The 27,578-nt window shown below is 38.3% G+C and overlaps 1 protein-coding gene across 4 annotated transcripts in view; it reads left to right on the forward strand.

Annotated features, from left to right (window-relative positions):
• Positions 1 to 705: 705 nt before the first annotated feature.
• Positions 706 to 27,578, forward strand: part of plekhh1 (pleckstrin homology domain containing, family H (with MyTH4 domain) member 1) — a 32,939-nt gene continuing 6,066 nt past the window's right edge. For 2 of the 4 annotated variants that reach the window (XM_083543581.1, XM_083543582.1), the window contains exons 1-26: positions 714 to 947; positions 8,271 to 8,429; positions 12,785 to 12,847; positions 12,946 to 13,095; positions 13,215 to 13,298; positions 13,489 to 13,570; positions 13,676 to 13,843; positions 14,057 to 14,814; positions 14,920 to 14,998; positions 16,374 to 16,465; positions 16,604 to 16,751; positions 17,289 to 17,425; positions 17,593 to 17,715; positions 18,401 to 18,487; positions 18,905 to 19,063; positions 19,934 to 20,014; positions 20,107 to 20,286; positions 20,781 to 20,892; positions 21,148 to 21,260; positions 23,022 to 23,198; positions 23,376 to 23,473; positions 23,699 to 23,876; positions 24,407 to 24,562; positions 24,933 to 25,030; positions 25,137 to 25,278; positions 25,366 to 25,505. In XM_083543581.1, coding sequence (XP_083399707.1) covers positions 8,286 to 8,429; positions 12,785 to 12,847; positions 12,946 to 13,095; positions 13,215 to 13,298; positions 13,489 to 13,570; positions 13,676 to 13,843; positions 14,057 to 14,814; positions 14,920 to 14,998; positions 16,374 to 16,465; positions 16,604 to 16,751; positions 17,289 to 17,425; positions 17,593 to 17,715; positions 18,401 to 18,487; positions 18,905 to 19,063; positions 19,934 to 20,014; positions 20,107 to 20,286; positions 20,781 to 20,892; positions 21,148 to 21,260; positions 23,022 to 23,198; positions 23,376 to 23,473; positions 23,699 to 23,876; positions 24,407 to 24,562; positions 24,933 to 25,030; positions 25,137 to 25,278; positions 25,366 to 25,505 — 3,749 coding nt within the window. In that variant the 5' untranslated portion in view covers positions 714 to 947; positions 8,271 to 8,285. Of the gene's footprint in view, positions 948 to 8,270; positions 8,430 to 12,784; positions 12,848 to 12,945; positions 13,096 to 13,214; positions 13,299 to 13,488; positions 13,571 to 13,675; positions 13,844 to 14,056; positions 14,815 to 14,919; positions 14,999 to 16,373; positions 16,466 to 16,603; positions 16,752 to 17,288; positions 17,426 to 17,592; positions 17,716 to 18,400; positions 18,488 to 18,904; positions 19,064 to 19,933; positions 20,015 to 20,106; positions 20,287 to 20,780; positions 20,893 to 21,147; positions 21,261 to 23,021; positions 23,199 to 23,375; positions 23,474 to 23,698; positions 23,877 to 24,406; positions 24,563 to 24,932; positions 25,031 to 25,136; positions 25,279 to 25,365; positions 25,506 to 27,578 lie in introns of all 4 variants that reach the window. The other 2 variants (XM_083543584.1, XM_083543583.1) reach the window with 2 other exon arrangements.

Here is a 27,578-nt window from a genome sequence, read left to right on the forward strand (position 1 = left end):
CAGGGCCATTCAGCTTAATATACAAATAATCAAAACTTAGTAGTATAATCAAATAATTGCTTTTACATTTATAATAGTATTATACTTTAGCAGATTGAAAAACACTGCTTCAAGAATCAAAACCATATAATTACAGTATAGTATAGTATAGTATAGTATAGTATAATATAGTATAGTATAGTATAGTATAGTATAGTATAGTATAGTATAATATAGTATAGTATAGTATAGTATAGTATAGTATAGTATAGTATAGTATAGTATAGTATAGTATTAGTAGGCTGTAGCCTCACTAATTATTATAGAAACAACTGGGGAAGAAATTTCCAAGTGTATATCCATAATTCTTGATATTTTAAAAAAGAAGACAATGTGTGGGTCATTTTCAGCGATTTGGGCTTTAACATTTTCCGCTTCATTTATTATTTCACATTATATACAATAGTGATTGTAATAACTATAATAGTAAATTGTCAATTACTTGACAAATCATTTGATGAATAGGAGATTATAAGTGCTCGTTTAGAGAAAACAGTATGAGGCAGTTACTGACAAAAAATCAGGACAAAATTTACATCACCACATCACTACTAGAGCTTGAGCATTTATTCGGATTGTTTCTTTCTGTTGAAATCTGACGCAATTTCCTGTAGATAGGGGGCGGGGCGTTAGTCAGGGGGCGTGGTTACGGAGTCATTTGAGCTTGCGTTCGGCTCTTTAAAGGAAAATGAACCGAGGACTCGCCGCGTGAGGACTCGAGCTGAATTGGTTCTGGCTGGCGTGGAGAGGAGAGAGAGAGAGAGAGAGAGAGAGAGAGAGAGAGAGAGACGCAAACTTATGGCGCAAAGATACATGCACGAATAAATGACTGCAGAGCGGCTGCGGACGTGTGTGCGTACAGGCGCGCGTGTGTGAGATGCTCCGGCTGTAGCGTTTGAACAGAGAAGGTAAGCAAAACCAGCTGTCTCCTCGCACATATGCCTATAAATTAGGAAAAGGTCGCTGGTATAGTGGCGTGGGTTTTGCACGGGTATGTGCATTGGATTAGATCTTCGGGACGTCTGTTGTCATGTATCATAGAATTTGTATATATGGATCGCACTCACACACACACACACACACACACACACACACACACACACACACACACACTAACAAGCTCTCAAGTTGCGGCTTTAAGATGCACGAGCCGGGCGTCGGAGTAATTTTGGATAGCGCGCGCTCGCGTGTGCATGTGTACCAGTTAGTGACTGACACACCTGTACGCGTGACTATTTTTGGAAAATGTTTCATAGCATCAGTTGAAACACCGGTAGGGTTCTAATGCTAGTTTAAGGCATCATTTTTATTGTTGTATAACCAACTAGAATGTTTGTGAAAGTCCACCCTCACACCCTGCAGGTATAAAAACCCAGAGCACTGGAGATGCTGCTCCTATTCTAAGACAAAAGGAGAGTTTTATTGTAATTAATAGGTAATAAGATAGTAATACATGGCTTATGCTTATATTCTGCCTCCTGGAAGCGATGGATCAGTGGATAAGACTGATCAGAAAGGTTCAAATCCCAGCACAGGAGATTCCATTTGTTTGGACTTCACGAAAGAATCCTAAACTTGACCTGCTTAGTTGTTTCTCAACCTCAAACTTTGTATAAATGGGTTTGTCTGGCAAGCAAGCGTGAATGTACTTCATGTTTGAGCACCAGTGTAAGTAAATGTTGTCGTTCAGTCCATGTGTACACTCATACAGCAACACAATAGTAAACAACCAGACAGTAATTTAAACAGTGCAGCAGCATTCGATAAATACACAGGACATTACAGTAGGATCAATACACTGCACGGTACTTTGACTACACAGGATGTCCCAAAAGTCTGCATGCATAGGACACTGTGTTTTCCAGCACCACACAGTTGTACTTGTGGTCGTTTGTGTACGTCCGCTTTGAAGACTGGGTCAAAAAACTTTATGTATTTTCAAAATTTTTGATAAAGTTGTTGGCAACAGTGTTGTGTGTATTCTTTACTTGCCATGTTGCTAGTTTGATCCGGCCATGATAATGATTTAAACTAGTTGACAATGCTTTTGTCGAAAGCATTTGTAAAGGTCTAAAATAATAAAAATATAATAATATAAATGACAAATTTAGAAAAAGCCTAAATATATGGAAATTTTTGGGAATCCCTGTACATCATATGAATGAGTTTGTGGAGCCAAAAAGTCAAAAAAGCTCATTTCACCTATGCAACTCGTATAATTACTATAATGATTAGCAGGGTGTTAATGTGTAAAAGGTAAGCATGTGCAAAAAAACATCAGCGTAGAAGCTGGCATGATAAAATAAGCCTCAGATATACAGCACTCCTGTAAAGGCGTTATTAAACTCAGGAAGATGCTATATGTTTTGAATAGTGTGTGTAATAGGATTTTCTTTTCTTTTTATTAAATAGTTAAATTCACTTTGATACTAATGGTCTGTTACTTCATACTCTGCAACTCATGTGTAAATGGATATTAGAGCTTCCTAATGAATAAATGTAAACAGTCAAGCAGAGGAATGCATATACCTTTTCTCATTTAAAAATGAGTTCACCTAACCACTGTGAAGTTCATTCACATTAGTGAACAGACAGTAAATGATTTAAAATCAGATCGGCGGTCCATGTCGGTCCCGGAAAAACTACAATGCGTGTGAATGTGTGCGTGTCTGATAGCTCTGAAAATGTTTAAACTTTAGATCCATTGCATGTCTTAGTCTTGATAGATCCTGTGACCGTTTATTTATGTACGCCTGTCATGGTGTTGTGAGCAGACTCGCATGCAGACGTCTGCCTTCATACTTTTATTTAACATGTGCATGTATGCTGGGGACAGTGTTTACAGTATAGGAAAAAAAGAACCGATTTATTGTTTCATGATAGTAATGATGATTAGAAGAAAACACTATTATAATTTGTTTTTAAAGCATAGGGGAATAGCAAAACATTGTGAAAACATTCACTAATCTGTTTAATCTGTTTAAAATATGATTTAGTTTATGTATTTGTACACTTCAATTTAACTGTTGTTATCTGCAGTTGAAAAAATTATGTGAAACAGTTTGCATCACCAACATTGCATCTTTACTAAAAGACTTGTGCTTCTGCAGGCTGATATAATTGTCCATTATAATGACAGCTCCAGCCAATATAAAGCCTTACACATTTTATTTTCAAAATCTAACAATTACTGATTGTAGTTTACTGTAAGTGAATGTGTGATTTAATAACATGCTAATATTTGTATGCATGTGCCACACTAACATGGAATGTAGGAAAAACCTGTTATGCATGATTGTGCTGTTGACTTATAGATGAGACCGAATGTAATATTTTAAGACGCATTTTTCATCCATTTCAGTGGAAAGCATTTATTATTTTTGAATAGACAACACACTCAAAAGTTGGTTGGAGGTACATGCTCAGCATATAGGACAGGGAAAAATAATGTATATTATTTTTTCAATTTCAGATTTGGGGCAGTGTTATTACTTTGAAAGCAATATTCAAGGCAGTATTACTTTGAGAACAATATCAGAGTGACAATATCTCATTACAACACCTACACTGTTAGCTTTTGGGAATGTACACAGTCCATCAATACGCCTCTTCACGCCACATTTACCCATAAACCGTTTCTTCGAATCATGACGCAAAAGCGCTTTAACACAGAAGTATAGTCCAGCCCTAAGTCTATATTTACTACATGGGCTGCTAATGAGGGTGGCCAGTTTAGAGTAGTCTGTTATTAGTCTTTGCATGGTGCTTCTTTGAGATCAGAGCAAAGGAAGAAGGAGAGAATGAAGCGGACAAGATGCACAGGAGACAAGCTACATCTGCAGCTGTTCGCTACACAAATATATACTATGGTATACTGTATGAAGAATCTATTTATATCACTGCTATGCATCTGCTGATGCTTTTTCAGACTCATTAAGGCTCCCTTCATATAGAGGACCAAACCGTTGGAATGACAGGCTATTATGGTGTCTCTGCTCTTTTGCTTTCAGGAACCAGTACAGTTAAACAACTCTCCAGCACTAACGTCCGCAGTGACCATAAACTGTTGTGCGGGCCCTGAATTGAAAGTTATCTTCTGACTAGAAAGACAAAAACAAGAACTTGGTTTGTGCGCCCTCTGAAATAAACTGAGATAAGTGTAGATTTGGCAACATTATAGATGACAAATTGCTTGATATGTTGTGTTTATGTGGTAGAAAATGCACATATCGCATTCTCCTATGCTTACACACACACACGCACACACACGCGCACACCACAGGCTGCATGGCCACATCCACACACTTATTTCCTGCTGATTTTAGTCATTTGGAAGAAAGGTCACATTCTTGAGGAATTGCTTGGATCTTGTCATGGGATTTCTAATGTCTGATAGGATGATATCACCTAACCACCTAAACACTTACATCACCACAGCTGCATGCTCAGTCGTGACTATAGGCTGTTTTTGTGTGCCTCTGTGCTTTGAGTGTGTGTGTTTCTGTATGGAAATTGAAGAGGTTCTAGATTCTCTTTCTCTCTCTCTCTCTCTCTCTCTCTCTCTCTCTCCCTCTCTCTTTCTCTCTCTCTCTCTCTCTCTCTCTCTCTCTCTCTCTCTCTCACACACACACACACACACACACACACACACACACACACACACACACACACACACATATACATTAGGGCTGTCAAAATGTACGCGTTAAAACAAGCTGTGTAAAAACATAGCAAAAGCTCCCTTTGGTGTCCTGATGATTTATGTAATTTAAAAGACCATAATTACTTTAAAACATTTACGAGTATATTTTGTTTTTATGCTCTATGTTGAGTTTGGTTTCACTAATAATAAACATACATGCGCATAACCAATCCACATTTGTCCATGGCCATGTTGATTAGAGTATAAAAAAACAAACTTTAAAGGATTCATTAAAGGTACATTTAGAACAGATAAAAATGTGTGATTAAGTTGCAATTAATCACGAGTTAACTCATGACAATCATGCATATTTTAATTGCTTGACAGCTCTAATACATATTCAAAATGTCTTTGACAATAAATAAACTAATCTAAGAATTCTTACGGATGGATCAGGAAGCTGTCTCAAGGTTGTGTTAGATTTTAACAGTTACCATGGCAATCGCATCACACACAACACTGTTGTGAAAACTGGGAACCAAAGTTGGGAGAGACCAATGCACATGTTTTTGCAAAGACATGTCAATTTCCTTCTTTCTTCCTGGCATTCTGTTTCAGATATTAAATGTGATAGACATCAGAAAACTGAAACATCATGCTTTCAGAATAATTTATTCACAGAAGTACTGAAAAAACTGAAACAAATACTAAGACTGATGCCAAAAGTGAAAGAGTCACATATAAACGGAATGTTTAATTTTATTTAGAACAATGCAAGTTATTAATGATAGAGACATAGTAAATGCAAATGTTATTTCATATAACGTTTATTCTGCATCATTTATACAACCTATGTTTGTTAGATTTAATTATAGTCATGCTTACAATCATATAATTATAACTGAGCAGGCTTGGATTATTTCAGGTGATTACTAAGCTTTGTGTGTTTATGGACCTGCATCATCATGTTTGACGCATCATCATGTTTAGAAACGAGCATGCTTTTTATGGTGTTTGTTTATAGTAGAGGGTAAATGTCTAGATCTCGCTCTTCTTTCTTGTTTACAAAAGACGTTCCATGCGTTGAGTTGAGAGAGAGAGAGAGAGAGAGAGAGAGAGAGAGAGAGAGAGAGACTGGATGAGTCAAGTTTTTGCCAGCTGTGCTCGTGGCTGTGTTGAAGGCCGAGTGGCCCCCATTGTGCAACTCTTAAAGCAGCTCTGGCTGTTTTGATGGAAACTCTGTTTTGCAACTTAAAGTCTGCCCCAGTAGTGTCTTTTTGCCTAGGGTGCAGAAAAGCTATGCTGGAAAAATATATCTGGAAATACCAACCTGGGGATAGAATGAGTAAATTATATTTTTTATTATGGGCGATATAGCGGATCAAGGACGATTGATTGACACTGATCTGGAGAGTCAATCTTTTCGAAACCACACGTTATACCACATTCAGAAGAGCAGTAAATGGTCTACAGTACAGTTTCAAAGCCTCTCTGCTCTCCATGTTAAATAAGAGCTTAGGATGCAAAAGCACTTGTCATCAATATATTAGTGAAGATCTGTTTTTACCAGCAAACAGGTTATTTGCACCCTGCTGTCATATTTGCCAATTAACACAAGCTTTGGCATCATCTCATGCCTTTTCCTTATAACCCCACATGGCTGCAATTTCACAGACCTAAGGTTTTCGCATACAGGAACCAGTGTGATCTGAAAGGAGAGTTTTGGTCGTTGAATGGACACTCCCGGATGAAGGCCTTCTGTAATTTGCCAACAGGGCTATAGTTAGGAGGCTGCTAATTGCAGAGCGCCACATGGCACTGTTGTGGTGGTGTGCACTCGGAGCACTCTGGTGTCATGCTCTGTCTGGGCCTGCAGCCCAATAACCAGCTTCTCTACAGCAGCCTTGCTTTATTGTCTGGTAGGAGGAACTGTAATGAAACCATAAAAATTGCTGCTTCGGAACTGCCGAAAAGCATTTATTATGGAGACATGAATTCCACTGTGGACATTTTTGGTCGTTGCTGTTGTTGTTCTTGTTTTTTGTTTGCCGAGCCTACATAGTTTCCTCCGTCAAGTATGGGTATTGATATATTTAATCATTTTCAGGCAAAGCACAGTATTGTTCATGCTGGACAGAGTTTCAGCTTTTGTAATGAGTCGATTCTTTCCTGCTGCTTTGATTGACTGCTCCTTCCCAGGATCCCAGAAGCCCTAGACAGTTTGTTAAAGTGCCAGGCTTTTAAAATTTGGCTTACTGGCAGTCTCATTTAGGTAAAAATAATTTTCAAACTTAATTTTCCCAACACTGAAAGTCTCCTGCAGAGAGAGCAAGAGAGAGAGAGAGAGAGAGAGAGAGAGAGAGAGAGAGAGAGAGAGAGAGAAAGAGACCCCCTCCTACATATCTGTAATGGGACTGTCATGCAGAAAGACGCCATTGTTTGGGCCTAGATCCTGTTTCTGCTGGGCCTGTAATTAAGAAGGCATTGCATAGGCAGGGACATTTGGGTGCCTGCTTCACTGAAAGGGATTGGCCTGGTGGGTAAACTGTCTAGAAAAGTGCCGAGCTGCTCAACACACAGTCTCAGAAGAAGGTAATGCTTGTGAAGAGAAAAAGAAAGACAAATCCCAGAAAAAGGAAATCCTCATTTAAATGCTTCATTTGAGTGCTGAGCTTGCTGTTTCTCTGTTACCAAGGTAATTTGAGAAGAGTTCTCTTTTTGAAGGAGGGAAACAATAAAAGAAAGTAAGAAAAGATCAGAGCCTGGAGGGATTACTGCCAACTCTGTGATGTCAGTAGTACACTCACCTTTTCAGAAATGTCAGTCTGAGAAAGATCAGAGCACAGCAGAGCACTGGATTAAGTAATATGGCAAAAGATCTAATCACAGTACTTTAAAACCTTTTTATGACAAATTATACACATCATGAGTTTTGTTTAATCTGATTTCTGTTCTTGGAAAGAAATGAATAGAACTTAATATGGTTTTGTGCTGTTAGAGTTCATCCGCCTCAAGGTTTGATATGATGTGCTTTTTAAACGCTTTGCTGATCACAACGGTTGTGAAGAGCAGTTATTTGTAATTCAGTAGCCTTCGTCTCAACTCAAACCAGTCTGTCTATTCTTTTTTTTTTTTTCGTACTGTTCTATTTGACTAATCCAGACGACCTCAAAGGCTACTGCAAAACGTTTAGTACCAGCAGTTATTCACATTTTTCTAAATTCTGATGTTTGATGTGAACTTAAACTCTTGACCTGTATTTATGTGATATGTAGCTGCTTATTTGATCGATCATATAATTGTTTAATTCAGCAGGTGTACATGTGTTTTTATTAAAGTTAATGTATAACAGTGTTGTCTAGACTGCATCTTTTCTATTGAGTCTCTTACGAGAACAGTAATATTGGATTATTAAAACCAGAGTAAAACTAGAGCATGGTAATTACACTGGAAAGTTCTGACAGGCAGTGATGCATGCTTAGTTTCACTTCACACTTTAGAAGATTGAAGTTCAGTGCCATGTCCTCCCAGTGTTTGTCATTTGGCTTCTTACTCTCTCTCTTTCTCTCTCTCTCTCTCTCTCTGACAGTTTAGGACACTCTCAATGGCAGAGGTGATGGAGGGAAGTGCAGCAGTGGCTGTTCCTTCTGCCAGCATGGATTGGCAGAAGAGATGCATCGCTCTCGAAATGCAGCTACTCCGTTTCCGACTGCAGGCAGGGAAAATCCGCCAGCTGCTGGCAGAAAAGGTATGGCATGATAGCACCTAAGTTGCACTACTGTACTGTTGTTCAGTTCAAAATTCAAATTATAGCAGGTCCATTAAACATCACACATGTCTAATGATATTTTAGTTGTATAATATACATTGTACAATGTGTAAGGGCTTTACTATTTTACTTGCTATTCTAAACATGGCTGGATTTGATTTAATGCTTAGCCGTAACCAAAATATTTTACAGTTATCTGCCGTTTTTACCACGGTTTGAATCTCGTGCCCCCGGTTTATCAGGGAATTGCATTTGCCACATAACTAATTTGTTTGGCTGATTTTCCCGGTCTCTCGCAGATAGCACTATAGACCAGAAAACTTATAGGGAATTGGTTTTGTGGAGTTTTATGTTGAAATAATGAAATGTATTAATAAAAATATAATTATTAATTATAAAATGAAGTAAAATGTTAGTACAGTACTGTATACATAAAATAGCATTTTTGGAGTGGCAGCGGTTTATCACGGTTTTTTGTTTATCGCGGGGTTTTTGGAATGTAACCACCGCGATAAACGGGGGATTACTGTACTGCTGTTCCTCCTCTTAGAGTAGTAGGTAAATCAATGCTTTTTTTCTACTTTTCCCCCTCTCTCCCGTGCACTTGTTCATGCTCCGCTGACCTTGCTGTTGCAAGAAGCAGTTAATTGTCAGACTTGGCAGAGGGCCTTGCAAAAAGAGTGAGACACAACTGGCTAATGTAGGCATGCGCTTATTTGATTTTCAGCAGTGCGTGAGCAAGTGTGATTTTAATTTCTATTGGAAGGTGAAGCACATTGCCATATATTTCCATCCTGCACCAGTTCATCTTGATTACAGCAGAGATCTGTGACTCAGCAGCAAAATCGGACACCCTTTTGATCAGACACAAGTAACAGCTTGACTCTGTATTATCTGCCTAAACAGAAGAACAAAAGAATGGCTTTATGTGTGCTATTAAGTGAAGGAGCCGCTTTCTGAACAGTGTTAGGCACATCTGGTCCTAAGATAGGTATAGATAAGCTAGTCTGTAAACCATGAACATGTGTGTAATAATAGTCAAGCTTGCACAAAGGAACAATGCAAAGAAAGCCATAGGACTTATATATATATATATATATATATATATATATATATATATATATATATATATATATATATATATATATATATATTTTTTTTTTTTTTTTTTTTATTTGTTTCATGTAGGAAGTTGGTCAGACATTAAAAGATGCACTCAGAGTTGAGTTTTGTGTGATGGATGAATAGAGAAATTGTGTACATTGGTATTTAGACCTTAGGTGTACTTATATTGTGCTTAGACAGTTAAGCTGCTTCCTATGCAATTTAATATTTTGAGCAGTAAATACATCTGTCCATAAGAGTTGTATCTGCTTTTTAAACATACCGGTGTGACTTGGAGATTTCTGCTCAATAAGGCATAAGGGCTTTAGTAAAGTCAGGTACGGTGTAGGGTAAGTAGGTCTGGGGTGCGGTCAGCATTCTAGATCATACCAAAGGTGTTGAACTAAGTTAAGGCCAGAGCTCTATAGCAGACCTCCCACTTCAACTCATGTAAACCATATCTTTATTGAGCAAGCATAGCATAGCATAGACAAGTGTTTGGTTAGATTATCCTTCAAGCACAATATTATTACTTAACACTCACATTATTTCTATTAAACCAACAATTCAAAATAATGAATAATAAGGCATACAATTCGACTAGCACTATAGATAGATAGATAGATAGATAGATAGATAGATAGATAGATAGATAGATAGATAGATAGATAGATAGATAGATAGATAGATAGATAGATAGATAGATAGATAAGAATAAGATTAGATACAGCTTTCTAACCCCTGTCTGAACTTTAAGATTTCAGCACTGTGATAATAGGATATATTGGATTAAGTACTATTTTACAAGCTGCCAAATAACAAGGACTTCCCCACCACTCTGGTAAATGTTGGCGTACCTGTTAGTGTTGAATGAATACAGACCTATACTTAAGTGTTTAACTATGTGTGTCCTTTCTTTCTCTTTGACTATCATTGCTTCTCTTTTTCTCTACACGCACAGGATGTTTGCTGTCCAAACACAGTTCACAGACTGGTGTCTTAAATCAGGTCTTGTCTCTCCTCATGACATCTACTCTTCCACCCCCTTTATCCTTCTCTTTCTCTCTCTCCACTTAAGGACAGGATTAAATATCCCTATTTTTTCTGTGTATGGTTGTTTTGTAAAAGGAGAGAGGGAGAGAAGAGCAGGGTGTTGACAGCTTTCAGCTCATGGTATTGCCAGAAGATTACTCCTGACACTATTCCACCGGCTCTCCAGGCCATGTTAGGAGTGTCTCACACATTGACCCACTTTGGAGCTAGGGAATAGGACAATGTAGCATGTGATGAGGGTGTGATCGCAGTTTTGTGGAGTGTTTTGTAGAGTTGTTGTGTTTTCTGCTCAATAGAAATCAAAATTACTATACTAAAGAGAGTATGAGTCTTGAGTATGACAGTACTGACAGTAAGTATATGTGTATATTTTGCTTTTGTGGTGGAGATCAAATGTCTCCACAATAAAAGGAACACATTATAAACTTGACCTTGTGTGGACATTGGGCAAGAGGCAGTTTGTATTTGATAGCTGTAAAAAGTCAATGTATATCTGTTTGCTGTTTGTTATTGAGCCATACTAATACAGAAGTAAGTGTAAATACACACAAAGGCATTACTTCAATGTATTGCATGTGTAAATAATGTGAGAGCATAGAGGGCTGGCAGTGGGGTAATCTCTTTAGAGTTATGATTTATAACCTGGTTTCAGACAGGAGGGTTTACCTGAAATAGCAATATTCTGTCTCTCCTGCTGTTCTTTCTCTCTCTCTGTTTTTTGCTTTGCTGTCTTGTAGACATCAGTTGAATATTGAGTTTGTTTCTTAATAATTGAGCTGGAGCTAATTGAAACCATGTCAGTATGTGAGATGGTTAATGATTGTGGCGCTCAGCTGCTGTTTCACTTTGGCGAGGGCTATGCATTAACAAAGGACAGTGAAATTCAGTACTTCTCCTGGCACCACACCACATTCTCATGTCCTTCATTTATTTCTCTAAGCGGTGCAGTGATTTATCTGTGTTTTTAAATGCCATGGCTGGAACTTTCTTTGCACTAAGGTTCAAATCACACCAAAAGGAGACACCTGACCTGTTCCAAAGAGCAACTGCATTTGCAATGAGACAGCTGGTAAATGTCTAACACGTTTGTACTTGTCCCCATGCCCTCTCAACTCTATGACTTGCAGTCTGGACTCTCCACTTTTTCTTTTTTCATCCATTTTTTTTGTTTTGTTTTCTGGGTTTTAAAGGCAGGAATGAATGAATATAGTTTTATTTTTTGTAATAGCTGTAACTGGCATTCAAAAACATTGCTGGCTATGTTGTAGCTTGCCAGACGTTCAGTCATGTTATGCAAGATTCACTTAATGGGATCCATGCTTTTTCCCATGAGTTTATTAGTACCAGTAGATGGTGCTGGGCTATGTGAGATATAAAGCAAGAAAAAAACTAATGCACTACAGTTATTTTTTTCTCTGAGCCTCTGCCATATGCTCTACCTAAAGTCACATTGGTTCTATGCATTTGTTTTAACATTCCTTTGGACTGCACGTTCCTCTTTAGATGTATGCAATAGCTAATGTCAGCACATTACTTTCTTTCCAGTTTCTTTTCTCTGTTTTGTAGTCGCTTTCTCCTCTCTGTTAATGATTCAGATTATCTAAGAGGACATTTTGGTGTTATTAGGACAGCTCGTCATACAGTTTAAAATCCTGTCCTGCTTCCCCGGGCTGCTTTCTTCAGACTAAAACTAGCAAATGCCAATTCCCCTGTGAGGAGTCTTACTTCTTAAACCATCACCAGTTAAACATCTGTGCGCTATATGTGTTCAAGTATGTGCACAACTGTTATGAATAGTCGGTGGGAGGTAGGTTTACAAAGCCACGGTGAATTCAGACATGCCCTAACTACCTCTCTCCTGTCAGCTGGTCATGGTGGTCTGGCAGAGAACTGGAGCAGACTGTGGTAGGCACATACCCAGCCCTGCACTGATAAACCACATGCTAAATGTAGCATTTGGTGTGAGGTGCTGGTAAATTTCTCTCACTATAAAGCATTTTGCATGATTTGCCTCTCATTGGGTGATGTAAAGGTGGTGTGGTATGAAGATCCAGATTTCAGCAGGCAGAGTGAACTTTTTAGAAGTTTTCGTTCACAGTTATTAATGCATAATCAGTTAATAACACATGCAATAATAATCATAATGCGTTTTCTATTCTCTGCATGTCTTGCTGTAGATGCAGGAACTGGAGCAAAGAGTGACTGAAGCTGACCAGCGGGCTGAAAATGCAGAGAAACAAGTATGACCTTGTGTTCCTTCCTCTAAGTTTTTTTTTATTTCTAATTCAGTAGTACTGATTAAAGCTGCTGGTATTTATTCTGGTAATCTGATTTCAAGGTACAGATAATGGAAGAGAAGCTTAAATCTGTGAATATGCATCCCAGTGAATCGGAAAGCTCCTTATACAGGCGATATCAAGAACTGACCAGTCAGACACAGGAGAAAGATATGATTATGAGGAAACTTGAAGCAGAGCTGGAAAAACAGGTATGTAGCGATACTGATCTGAGGGAGACAGAGCCATGTATGTTCATAAAACAGTATGAGTTAATCTGACCTTTTCCTATGCCAATAACATGTTTTAAAAGGTTTTTCTTTATCTCCAGAATTTGGTTCGAGCCCAAGAAGCCAAGATTATAGAGGAAAAAGCAGCCAAAATCAAAGATTGGGTTACATTTAAGTTACGGGAGGTGAGTTATGAGCTATGGGGGGAAAAACATTTAACCTAGCAAACTTAATTGTTCTTCAGTCTGTTCCCATTGTTACGTAGAGCTTCAGTAAGTGGAACCTCTTTAGAAAGCTTGAACTTATACCCAGCAATAGAACCCATGAGGAGCTAATTATCACCCACAGTTACTATGTTATATCTTTGCCTTTCAGATGGAGATGGAGAACCAGCAATTAAAGCTGAATAACCTGAAACAGGCAGAGCAGATCCTCCTGCTGCAAGATAAACTTCAAAGTAATTTCTAATCTTTAAAAAAAAAAATTTTTTATCATCCTCCTCCCATTTCTCTCAATGTTTTATGAACACTTGAACTTTGAATTTCAAACTTCTTTAACACAGCTGTACTGGAGAGACCCACATCTCCATGTTCTCCAAAGCCTCAAGTAGTGGACACTCTCCAGTCCTCCAGCCCTCTACGTCATCCCAGTTGCTTTGGCACATCCCCTACACAGGATGAGAGCTTGAGACTGCCAGGCTCATGCAAACCTGGGTCCAACACTATTAGAGGCATGTCTGTTTATCCCATCACTGTTTACTGCATAACACAGAGAGATTTGTGTGATGTTGGTTTATCCTATGTTGTGTGTTTTTCACATGAGATTGTTTTATTGAACAAATAAGGAATCAATAAATTTTATTAAGCACTACAAATTATAGTATGTCTTTTCATAATAGTTAAACTACTCTATTGAGTTTGAATTTTTTTTGTGTTTGTTACAGACGGTAAGAGGAAGGCACCAGAGGCTTCAGACTCTCAGAATGCATCCGAACACTTGTCTCGACACAAATTCAGCACAGAGAAAGGAGTCACTGCAAGTGGAACGACAGTTTTAGACAAGAGGGAAGGGATAGAGATTTCTGCTGTTATTGCACGAGATCGAGGTGGAGGAGGAGCTTCAGACAGAGACCATTCCTCTGACGAGCTCAACAGCAAGTTCCGTTTACAGCGCTTACGTTCCTCCTCATCTTCCTCTTCTTCTTCCTCCTCAGCCTATGAGATTTCTTGCCCTCGTAGCTTTGACACACCAACCCCTACTCCTAAGAGTCCTCTGCCAACGGGGGTATCTCAGATAAACCCTGCTCCCCTAGCTCTGTCTTCTGGAACTAGTATGACCCTACCCAAGGTCCGGACCCCTTTGACACCTCGTGACAGCATCCAGCTCCTCAAGAAACACCACAGTCAACCCCAGCCAGGCTTGGAACGACTCCATCACGTTAACGTCACCATAGACATTGGATCCTCCACATCCCCATACCGTTGTAGTCTGGCTTTGGGTTCTGCCTCAACACTCGGTGTGGAGGAGACAGACATTGATGAGGGACCTCTAGAAAGAATGGACGGGGTGGTAGAAGGGCCCACAGAAGAAGTAGCACCCCATGATGGTGTTTCATTTGTGGGGTTGGCAGAGGAGCTGGAGATGCTGGATCCAGAAGCTCTGAAACCTCCTACTCCACCTTTGCACCGCTTTCCTTCCTGGGTATGATGGTTGAAGGAATCTGTGTTTAAAACAGACTTTTTGATGACCAACATTCAGTACTTGCTTATTTCTAACTGTCCTTTTATGCATGCATGTGTTTTGTAGGAGAGTCGTATCTATGCTGTTGCAAAGTCTGGTATGAGAGTTTCAGAAGCTAGCCCTGGGGCCAGAAATACGGGGAGAGGTAGGTGCACCAAACAGCAGCAAATTTGTGTTTTAGCACCACAAATATTACAAACAAACATCAATCAATCACCAACCAGTTACCAACAATTTTACTCCATCACCAGGCAATCAGTGCACCTCACTCACAAGGTCAACAGATGTATATGGTTTAAGAATGTTTCTGTGGTTCCTCTTCAGCTGTCAGTGAGAGACCAGGTTTTGTTTGATGTTGCTTCCTCTCACCTGGGGAAACACACACTCACACAAACACACTCACACAAACACACATACACACCTGGACAGCTGAAATTACCATTCATTGAAGCCTTTAAAGCTTTTTTAAGGTGTGTCAGAACCAAAGTTGTGAATGGAATGGCTTCGTTCTCATTAACCCTGATGAAAGGACAAAGGCAGTGTGTAATTTGCCCCGTTCCTCCCCTTTTCCTTTTTCCTTGACTATATATTCCCAGAGGAGCATTAGGAAATATACCTTCCTGGGCAGCTTTTGTGCTCTTAAGTACAAGAAATAATGCCAACTATTTAGCAGGTCTCAATGATTGGAGAAAGATGATGGTGGAATAGAATTATTATTTTTAAATGTTTTTCTGTCAAATGGTTTTCTTTTTTAGTCATATAATCATGACATTTTAATACTGAAATTGTGCACAGCAATGATCAGACTTTAAATGTAAGTTCAGTCTTACTATTTAGAGAGTTTCTGCACTTACAATATGAAATTTGCATGAAAAATATGTTTTATTAATCTCACTACAAGGACCATTTCTATTTTGGTTACCCTGTTGGAGTCTTTTCTAGTATTTCTAGTTATTTTAATACTTATCATTATTCACTATAATTACTATTCCATTTGCATAGCCATTTCACCTACGTATAGGAATTTTTAGGAGGAAACCAGAGTACTCAGAAAAAACTCGGAAAGAACATTAGTATTAATTCTGAGCTAATTAATGCTAATATGAGGAATATGAAAAAAAATAGATTTTTCTTTTGAAAAAAAAATAGATTTTTTTATTTATTTTATCTCTAAATCATTTATTTAAGTCTTTGCTGCACTGAAAATTGGTGTATTGCAAAAAGTGAAACAAATACAGCATTGCAGAATGCACAGAAATGTTTGGGATTAGCGTTTGGGATAAAATCTTAAGCACTAGTTAGTAATGCTGGATGTAAATGTTGACACAAACTCAAAGCCACTGACAGTGATAGACATTACTTTCTGGGAAATTCTTGGCTAATCCAAGCTATCATAACCATCATCAAGCTTCATAGTTTATTCTTTGCTGACAGTGGTGTTGACCCTGAGAGACGCACGTGTGGACATTGAAATCTTCTGATATTAAGCAGTGTTTCTACATGTGATTATTATTTTGCAGTGTCCACCTTTCCCCAGTACTCTGCTCCTAGTCCTTTCACACATCTCATCTACAGAAATATCACCATACCAGTCTACTCCACACTGAAAGGGGTGAGGAGACAGCAGTACATTATTAATTCTTCAATATGTTCCTGGTGTTACTGCCCAAGAAAAATGATACATGTTCCATAGAAACATTTAAGCTTAAGATTTTCACTGCCGTGCTGACTGCCACTTGCGCATTTGCAGAAAGCCACACAGATCAGCAGTGCTCCTCTTCCTGATGAAGACTCAGGCTCAGAGGATGATAGCAGCTCACTAGCCAGTTTGCGCACATCAACGGTGGGGACAGAAAAAAAGGGCAGTACCCCAGGAAGCCCTCGGGCAGTAAAGAGAGGTAAGGAAACCTGACAACCAACAATCTCTTCAAAATCTGTTTCTGCCCATTTAATCCACTTTACAAGCCACTGAAGATGACAATAAAACAACACATACAAATCATAGTGTTGAATCTCATCCTGTTTGGTGTTTAGAGCTCTGAACGGCTTTGCCCCTTACATGGGCTAGTGTTCCCATTCCTTAAGACATTGTTTACATATTTGTATTATTCTTTATTTTTATTCATTTTTTTATTCACATGCTTATCTTCCTGAAAGTGCCATATTTGCTTTGTTAGACAACAACAACTAGTAGCAACCTGTTTAATCACTCTGGATATGAGTGACTGGCAATACTGACTATATTCTGTATTTAAATAAAAAGAGGAAGAGAAATAAAAATGAAGCATCTGCAACATAACAGAACATGAAATAATCATTCAATGACTAATGTGTGATATAAGATGTGATCATCCTAGTCTATATCCTTTGAGGATAAGACCAAACTTTCCTGTGGTAAAGTATATTTAGGTTATGACCTGGTTCTTTCTTTGTAGGGGTGTCCATGTCTTCTATCAGCTCAGAGAGTGATTATGCCATCCCTCCAGATGCCTACTCACTGGACAGTGACTACTCAGAGCCAGAGCAGAAAGTACAGCGTACATCATCCTTCTCCTGTGAAAGTGTTGGTCCAGTACGTATTTCACCACTAATTCCCTCAGTCTCACTCAGCCACATTATTCTCTACTGTTCTGGCACTTTTTTAGGTTTGTTTCCAAAATCCAGAGCTGTAGTCCCATTTGTTTATTTCACACATATAAGCCAATGTTGTCTTAAACGGCGATGTATGTGTTTCTATAGGAGACCCTGGAAAAATCTGGCTACCTGCTAAAGATGGGGAGCCAGGTAAAGGCATGGAAAAGGCGCTGGTTCATCCTGAGGAATGGAGAGATTCTGTATTATAAATCACCAGTGAGTACATGGGTGAGACTAATTAACACTGTGCCAGCTTCTAGGAAAGGTTGCTTTGTATGTGGGAGAGAGGATGATGACAAGCTGGGAGAGACTGAAATAGAAAGGCCAGTTATCAATCCCTTTAAGAAAGGATTCCAAAGCTTACAGGAGGCTGGAAGCCCTGTGGAGGGAAGAAGACCTAGACACTTTGAAAGCAGAATATATATATATATATATATATATATATATATATATATATATATATATATATATATATATATATACACACACACACACACACACACACACACACGCAAATATTTGTATGCAAACATATTCTCTTTTTTGACTCAAAATATTTTATATGTTATGGTCACTTAATGTCTAGTTTTGTAAGCCACCTCCTGGTCTGCCTATTTCAGATTTTTATACACTTTAAAGTTATTTTTCATAAGCCTCTATTTGGTTTAGCCTGTTTGTCATTGTTTTTATACCATCTTCATCAAAGTTTCTTACTACAATTGCTATAGACAAAAATTCTACCCTTGCATGAATGACAATTTACAGCCTAGCTGTGAAACATGTTTAACATTCCATTATAATGTATAGGTTTGGTATATTTATCCATATCATTTATAATTTTATTTAGTTGTACGACTGGTATAAGTATCCTGCTGGAGTGATTATGTTTGTTTTGGTTGTGCCGCACTCACAGAGTGACGTTATCCGGAAGGCTCAAGGCCAGATTGAGCTCAACTCTTCATGTCGTATAGCCCGTGGAGAGGGAGTACAGACTTTCCAGGTCTCGTGCGCACACACACACACACACACACACACACACACACACACACACACACACACACACACACACACACACTCTCACACACACATTTTATGCCTCCAGAACCCTTTAAGCAATTCTGTCAACTGTAAGCTTCCCATCATGGTCTGCTGTAGGTAGTCTGACTGCTTGATGTCTTAATCTCTCTTTGAACATCACTCGGTCACAGAAATTAATGTTTAGCCTTTCTGTGTTTACATTATTGGATTACCAAAGTTGCGGTGGTAGCAGTTTTCGTCAGTCATTATGTTTTAAGGATCTTATTGTTCTATCGTTGGGAAAAAAAACCCTTTTTCGAATGTAAGCCTCCATAACAGTATGTTTTTTGTCCAATTTTTGCCTGAAGATCAAAGACAATTTCAACTTTGTGTGTAATAGTTAATCACAGAGAAGAAGACATTCTACCTAACCGCAGACTCTCCCAATATCCTGGAGGAATGGATCCGAGTTCTCCAAAACATTCTTAAAGTCCAGGCCAGTCGACCATTCTCCACAGAGACACAAGCCAAGCCTACAGTGCGTGGCTGGCTGACTAAGGTGAGACACCGAGACAGCCTTTTAACTCCACCCTGTGATTGTATAGATGAACCCTAGAGTTTTCGGAAAGGTCTGTGCTTCCAGTACTCAATAACAGGGCTCTCAGGATATGCACCATCAAACACCTGAAAGCCTTATTTTGATTCACCTAAAACAGCTGTTTGAAAGCATTCAGTGTTCTGTAAGACTACATTCTAAAGTACATGGCTGTTATTAAATAGGATTTGTCAAAATGCCAGTAGCTGTGATTAAGCATGTGTGTGTGTGTGTGTGTGTGTGTGTGTGTGTGTGTGTGTGTGTGTGTGTGTGTGTGTGTGTGTGTGTGTGTGAAGTAAGGTTAAGAGGCTCTGGCCTCGATAGCTGGGTGACTAGCACATGTTGAGACAGAACTGAGGTCAACATGCCTGAAATTATTCCCAGCCTCTAGATCTTGATGTGGCCAAAAGGTCCCCACAAGAATAGGAATATCTGACAGTTCTGACCTTGAAGGGACATTAGTATGGTCCCCCCAAACACATACACACTTTTTTCTTGCTGAACTTCAGCTTTCTTTTAAAAATTAAAAGGCATAAAATGTTTCCATATTTGTTACTTAGAATAGAAAGAGGTGTCTATGTGTGTATGTGTGTGGTTGCATGACCTCATTCCCTTAGTGAAACGTGGTTGATGTATCTCTAACATTTGAATGACAGCTCTAGCTCAGGAATGTACATTATGGGTTCCTCCTGTGTGAGTGCTTTGAACTTGGTGCTGCTGTTTCTCTGCTTGTTGACACTTTTGTGAAATAGCCTCTGCACTTCCATACATTTATGGATCTGTTTGATTCAACTCTTTCTGCTCCTTTTCTTTTCTCTGTCATTTAATGTTTAGGTCAAGCATGGTCATTCAAAGCTTGTGTGGTGCAGCCTAATAGGAAAGATTTTCTACTATTACCGTAACCAGGACGACAAGGTGATTATGCAATACTTTGAATTATAACCATTTTCTGCTGTTGTTCTCTATGTTGAGGTGTTTGTGTCTGTGTGTCTATGTGTGTTTGGCAGTTCCCATTAGGTCAGCTCCATGTGCGAGAGGCAAGGGTGGAGGAAGTGGACAGGTCATGTGACTCCGATGAGGATTATGAAGCAGGAGGACGGGGTTTCCTCTCTTCTCACTGCACATTAGTGGTCCACCCCAAAGAGCAAAGCCCCACATACCTACTCATTGGCACCAAGCAAGAAAAGGTAATGCCTGTAAAACTGAATCCAAATAAACAATACATAAAAAAACTACTGCTTACAAATTATAGAGGGTTTATTGAGTTTTAGAAACTTATGAATGCAATACCATTTTCTGGATCAACAGACTAGGAGGAGAGAAGAAATAAATAGATGATGTTTAAGAGGGGTTTTTTTTGTGACGTTTTTTTGTGACGTTTTTTTTTTTCTTTCAAAAAACGTTTTTATTTACTAGTTCATAATGAATAAAAATGTATCAGCATAATTCAGTGAAATGACAAAATGTATGTTTTCCAATTACTTAAATGCTCAACCTTATTTTTCATCTTTGTGACCATGCTTAACTTTTTTTTTTTTTATCCAATATAACAAAAACCCAAAGGAGTAAAGCAAGCCTGCCCAGAAGAACTTATTTCATAGAGAAATATACCCAAAAATAAAATAGTAATGGATTGTGCTTTTTTTTTTTTTTTTTTTTTATGTCTGTTTTTTCCCCCCAGGATACCTGGCTGTACCATCTGACTGTTGCTGCTGGAAATAGTGCTAGCCTAAAAGTGGCTACAGATTATGAGCAGTTGATAGGAAAGCTCCTGGATGTGGATGGAGATCCAGGTAAGCTATTGTTTTTAAATCAATTCTATACACTGGAGCAGGCACAATCTTCAGTCTGGTGTGCAATGTGATCAAATGGGTAGAATTAAAGTGTAATGATGTTTTAGATCAAATCCGATCTTCCAAAAAGCTTCCTTCAGACATCAGACCGTGTTAATGGCAATTACTGAAGTTTGAAGCCTTTGATGCCATTTCAATTTGTAACTAAAACTGCTAATGCTATCTCTGTGGGTGTGTGTGTGTGTGTTCATGTAGACTCTCCTCTGTGGAAACATGAGGTGCTGTGCTTCAGTAAAGAGGGTTTGCGTTCTCCTCTGACAACATTGCCCTCCGAAGCACTTCAAACAGAGGCTCTCAAACTCTTTAAGGTGTGCACTTCTCTTTTCCCTTTCTCAGACACACACTCTCCTTTTTTCCCAGTGACCTTGTATCCTGTTCTGACACTCCTCTCCTTTCTGTCTCTTTTTTTCTTGTGTCCTCTTGTTCTCCCTTCCTTTTCCTTGTCTAATTCAGTTCCAACTGACCTTTTCTCTCTTCAACTCCTCTGTCTGTTCCCATTTTTCATCTTCTTCATTCCTTTCTCACTCCTTTACTGACCTATACAAGGAGGGCTGATGGAGCTGCTTAGTGTGTTCTCATAGTATCTAAGAGACCCTGTGTCTCTCCCACAGTCAGATCAAAGGGAGAGCAGCCAGGCCGACACTCATTAGGGTGCAGTATGAAGATAATGGCATGGATTAGGCTCTGATTGAGGCAAGCCTGTGCCACCCCTTCAACTTGCTGTATAGAGCCCAGTGTTGTACAGCAGGGAAAAATCTTTCAGCATGGGTTCAAAGAGAATGCATTAATTTTTTTTCAGCCTTTCTCCTTGTTACACTCTTTTTTCCTATATGAAATGCAACCAACGTCTAGTGCATTTTATATACAGTTCACATGTTTTGTTTTTTTTTATACATATTTCTGCACTCACTATAGTCACTCGTGTATAAACATTATACGTGTATAAAGCAAGTGAAGCCTTTTTAGCTAGACATTTGATCCTAGACTAGAACCCCTCTCTCTAGGTAATGGATGGCTTAGTTGACATGTATATCAATTTAATGCTTTTCCCTGGGAGCACAAATGGATCATTAATGTGTAATGAGTCTAATCACGTGCTAGTGTACATTGTATGCTCTCAGCCTGCCATCTAGTGGTAGTGCAAAGGCTTGTTACTATCCCTGAAGACAATTCGATGATACTGTATATACCAGAGATTCTCAATATGTTTTCTGAGCAATCTCAAATAGATATTATGAATGTTCTGCTACTACAAGTCTTGAACTCCTTGCATTTTTGTTAGAATTTGGGACTATTGTAACATGTAAACATTTTATAATGATGGTGTGATCAGAAAAATAAAAGACCCTAAGTAAGTTAACCCTAAGGTGACTCTAAGTAAGGTCCGTGCATTGTTACATGCAATAACGTGCATAATATTATTATACATATTATATGATGTAATTATTAATTGAATTAAATGTATCATGAGAATGTAACTCGCCATAATGCAGAATCAGCTTAATTTATAGATTAAAGATAGATTAAAAAAATTTAACTGAAACTAGTTCAGGTACAGGTGGAAGTGGTCTTTTTTATTATTATTATTAAACACCCTGCAAACCGCTAATAAAATGCGAATAAAATAAATATTACACAGTTTTAATTCTTTCTGTGAGGCCCAGATAGAAATGATCCTTAGCCCGGTATTGGTTCGTGGTCTGGTTGTTTAGGATCCTGCTTTAAGTGACTAATATTAATAGATATTTGTCACTGAAACCAGGAAATTACTGGTTTAGATTTCAGGCTTCTGAAATCCTGTCCCTACTTCTTACATTCAGCAATAAAATATTTGATCAGAGATCAAATGGGAAAAAAATAAACATATGTGAACAAACTATGAATTGTGGCCTTCCAGTTTCAGTAAGTTCTCATTATTTTTTGCTAGCATTCAGACTATTTAATTTAGGAAGCACAGATTTTACCTTTGGTTCTGCAAGGGATACCTGATACAATGATTATACCTTTCATTAGTAAGCACAAAAAAGAAGGTCTGTAATGGTATGTTATGTATTATTTCTCTTTTCCAGTCATGTCAGTTGTTCATCAACGTGCTAGTGGAGGCACCGTCCATAGACTATCACACTTCTCTGGCCCAGAGTGCATTGCAGGTGTGTCTGACACACCCCGAGCTGCAGAATGAGATGTACTGTCAGCTGATAAAACAGACCAACCGCCGAATGCCAAACAACTACTCTCTTACACAGGTCAGTCACATATACAAACACATAGACACACATTCAGCAAATCCGGAGACGAAAATGAGTCATAGAGTCTAATTTTAGATCTTACTACTTTTCTTTTCCTTCCCCCTTCGCTCTCTCTCTCTCTCTGTCTGTCTGTCTCTCTGTCTGTCTTTCTGTCTGTCTGTCTGTCTCTGACAGTGTTGGCAGCTGTTGTCTGTGTGTGTTGCACTTTTCTTGCCCCAGCATCACTTTCTATGGTACCTGAGACAGTACCTGCAGAGACACGCTGATCCAAAGTAAGGCTTTTTGTATTTCTTTTTAAAATGCAGTAATGGTTATATAATCACACTCGTCACACTCATCAGTAATTAACATTATAAGCTGACTGGTTCTTATGCTTTATCACGTTTATATTTTGTCCATTTTTGTGAATGAAATAATGTGTGCGTGCGTGCGTGTGTGTGTGTGTGTGTGTGTGTGTGTGTGTGTGTGTGTGTGTGTGTGTGTGTGTGTGTGTGTAGGAGTGAGGTAGGAAAGTATGCAGTGTACTGTCAGAGGTCAGTCGAAAGAGTGTTGCAAAATGGAGAAAGGGAAGCCAAGCCTTCGCGCATGGAGATTGTGTCGATTCTTCTGAGAAACCCTTACCATCACTCGCTGCCCTTTAGCATACCTGTCCACTTTATGAACAACACTTACCAGGTACACACGTTACCTTTATGGCTATAAGTATGTGGTCACTTGAACAGCAAATTTGAAAGCACAGAATTGTACAGAGTGTCTTTGTAGATTTTTCTTCACTAGAAGTATAAAGCCTAGCCCAAACCTGTCCCAGCATGACAATGCCCAATGTACAATGACTGACTACGTAAGATAGGGAACAACTCATCTACACGGTGTCACGTTGGGGATAATTTGGAACGCTGGCTAAGTGCCAGACCCCCCCCTCCAACTAATCTGCTTGTGTCTGAATAGGCAAATTCCCACAGCCTTGTTCCAAAATCTAGTGCAAAGATTCCCAGAAGAGTGTTGGTTATATTAACAGCAAAGAAAGACCAAATCTTAAATGGGATATTCAAAAAGTATTTATGGTGATAAGGTAAGGTGCAAACATTCTTTTGACCATTTGTATGTAAAGTATTTGTATAGTTAAATTTACTAGCAGATGCCAAACACTTAAAATGTCACTAGCAAGGAAGCTGTTACAAAAATGAATAATATGGATATTCTAGGTGGTGGGATTCGATGGCTCCACAACAGTAGAGGAGTTTGTGAACACACTGAACCAGAGGGCAGGCATGAGGAAGCCCCAGCTTTCTGGTTTCGCTCTCTTCACAGATGACCCCTTAGGAAAAGACCTCGAGCACTGCCTCCAGCCTGCTACTAAGGTAATACACATGTTATTGTTGAACTATTGTTTAACGCAAGTTTACCCTCTAGTATTTCTGAATATTTGGCATTTGCATTAATTTTAATAAAAATGTCTCAACGTTTTTTCCTTAAGATCTTGACATGCCGGTACATTTAAAAATGTTATGTAGGTGGCTGATGATAAAAAGTTACCTAATGTACTGTACATAACTTATATGGCTTTTTCAATCAATAATGGTAAAGTACCATTCTCTGTATTGCGGGATTAAAAACTACTATTAAACTACTTGTATACTAAAATATAGATATACCATTTATTTACATTTTTGTTTATTGTTAATTCATTTATATTTATATATTTATTCATATTGTTTATTGTTTGTGCAGATTTGCGATGTGATCTCAAAATGGGAACAAGCCTTGAAAGAACTTCAACCAGGAAAGTGTGAGGGGACACGCATTGTGCGTTTAACATACAAAAGCAGGTGTGTCATTAATGCTCATTTCTTCTTTCTAATTAAAAAGAATAATATTCAGCATTCTTCTATTGAAAGTTAGGGTTGCAAAAGTCTTGCATCTCGTATTTTCTAGGCTATGCTTCCGAGCACAGGCTAAAGGAGAGACTGAGCGAGAGCGCCTCCTTTTGGCGTATCAGGTGAATGAAGAAGTTCATCAAGGACACTTTCCAGTTAGTAAGGAGCTGGCATTGGAGGTCGCTGCTCTCATGGCCCAGGTAGGTTGAAGTATGTCAAAAGTGCAATTATGTAATTTTTTTTTTATATGGAGAATTTGTTACTGGATTTACCTGTATCTGATATAGGTGGAACATGGAGACTTGGATCGAGCACCAGCATCACCTGGTGGTTCTCCACAGTCTAAGAGCCAACAGATTCTCCTGCAACTTCTGGAGCGATTCTACCCCACACGGTACAAACAGGACTGCAATATAGAACAACTCAGGTAATATGACACAGACACACACACACACACACACATGGGCGTAAATCCCGGGGGGAGGGCACATGTCCCCCCCCATCCGAGGGTTGTCCCCCCCAAAAAAATATTTAAAAAATATCGCACTCTCTATTGTGAAAAATATATGTATGTATACCTAAATAATCGTGTAAGGAAAAAACCCCGCAAAAAATGCATTTAGAAACAGTTGAGTTCCCCCTCCCCTTCCTTACAGTGGTTTGATCCACTGCCTGCGTTCCCAGTTCATCTGACCTACTCTACACACACGAGTCAGGTGTGTGGCTGCAGCTCAATTAATATTAAACTCCATTAAGTAGGGTATTTTATTCACTTTAAATGAAGCGATTCTCTTTAATGTAGTTGATGCAGACTCATTTATAAATTGTTGCGGCACAAATGCTAATTACTGATGTAATTTTCCATGAATCTGGTCTATTAGCGATTAAAATATGACTTATCTAGTGAACGTTAGCTTGTTTACAATAGCTTGTAGCATAGTGCACTGACACTTAACACGCCAAAGCCGTTTCCCATACAGTGTTTTATTTGGGACGACTTGACATAATGTTAATTTAACATTTACGGCCACAATTAGCATATTGTTTATCTGTGCATTTACTAAATGAGCACTGTGCTACGTCCGAACTGACCCCACTGTATTTTTATAATCAATTTCTATTCTGTTCTTAAGTGTCTTAATTAATTTTAAATAAAATTTTAAACCTTTTTTTAATTCCTTGTTTTGCGTTGTCATTGAACCTGAGAAAAACTTTGAAAATAACCATAATGAAGCAGTTTCCATGCTACAATAATAATGATAAAAGCAAAGTTTTTCACTGTGGGGACACTTTGTCTTTATAAGTACAATTTGACTGTATTATTTGTGTCCCCTTCAGAAATTGCTCATGAGAAATTTTATATTTATTGTCCCCCCCTACTTTTAAATGAAATTTACGCCCATGGAAACACACACACACACACACACACACACACAGTTTACCTACTCAATATCTGCACAAGCGACAGACAACAGAATTAATTGTAGCATCCACCAAAAATTGTGTTCTCTCACTGTAAAAGATAAACAGATACAATTCAGATGATGAGAATTTATTAGTTTGTTAATATGTTGTAATTTGTTTAGGGTTATATTGTAAAATGTAGTTATATATTATATGATGATACCTGGAAAAAAAAGCCACTGGATGCAAGCCGAAAATATGTTTTCATAATACATTTTTATATTATGAGACATAATGAATAAGACATGATTTTTACATTATCTACTTTACATTACATTTTACATAAGATGTGGTTTTTATTCTTTACACACCTATGACTACAATGCTGGAACATGGTTGTGATACAAACAACAGAAAACGTTTCAGGAAGGCTGTAGTTTGAAACTATAGTTGAAAATGTCAAAATGTAACCATGTGAATGTTTTTTTTCAAGGCACAGAAAATATTCAGTACAATGCATGTATGAGTAAGGTGGACTAATAGTAATATGGAAATAAATAAGTACATAATATGCACCACAGTATACAGTAAGTAATGAATATAAATATATATATATATATATATATATATATATATATATATATATATATATATATATATATATTACACCTACAGTATCTCACAAACGTGAGTACACCCCTCACATTTCAGCAACCATTTTAGTAAATGTAATTAATACTATAAAAATTAAACGTGGATATATTTTAGAGTAGTCAATGTGCAGCTTGTATAGCAGTACAGATTTACTGTCCTATGAAAATAACGCAGTGTAAACATGCAAAGCCACATGTCCTATTCATCATGTTCATGTTTTTTATTGCTTGACAGGACCATACAAATGCGTGTATCTTGTATTAGAGCAGTTAAAATTTGGTGCTTTGTGTACAATTCTCTCATACTGACCACTGGATGTTCAGCATGGCACCTCATGGCGAAGACTCTCTGAGGATTTGAGAATTAGAATGGTTGCTCTCCACAAAGATGGCGTAGGCTATAAGAAGATCAGTAACACCCTGAAACTGACTTACAGTTCAGT

The sequence above is a fragment of the Silurus aristotelis genome (assembly GCF_946808225.1).
Source record: "Silurus aristotelis genome assembly, chromosome: 6".
Lineage (NCBI taxonomy): Eukaryota > Metazoa > Chordata > Actinopteri > Siluriformes > Siluridae > Silurus > Silurus aristotelis.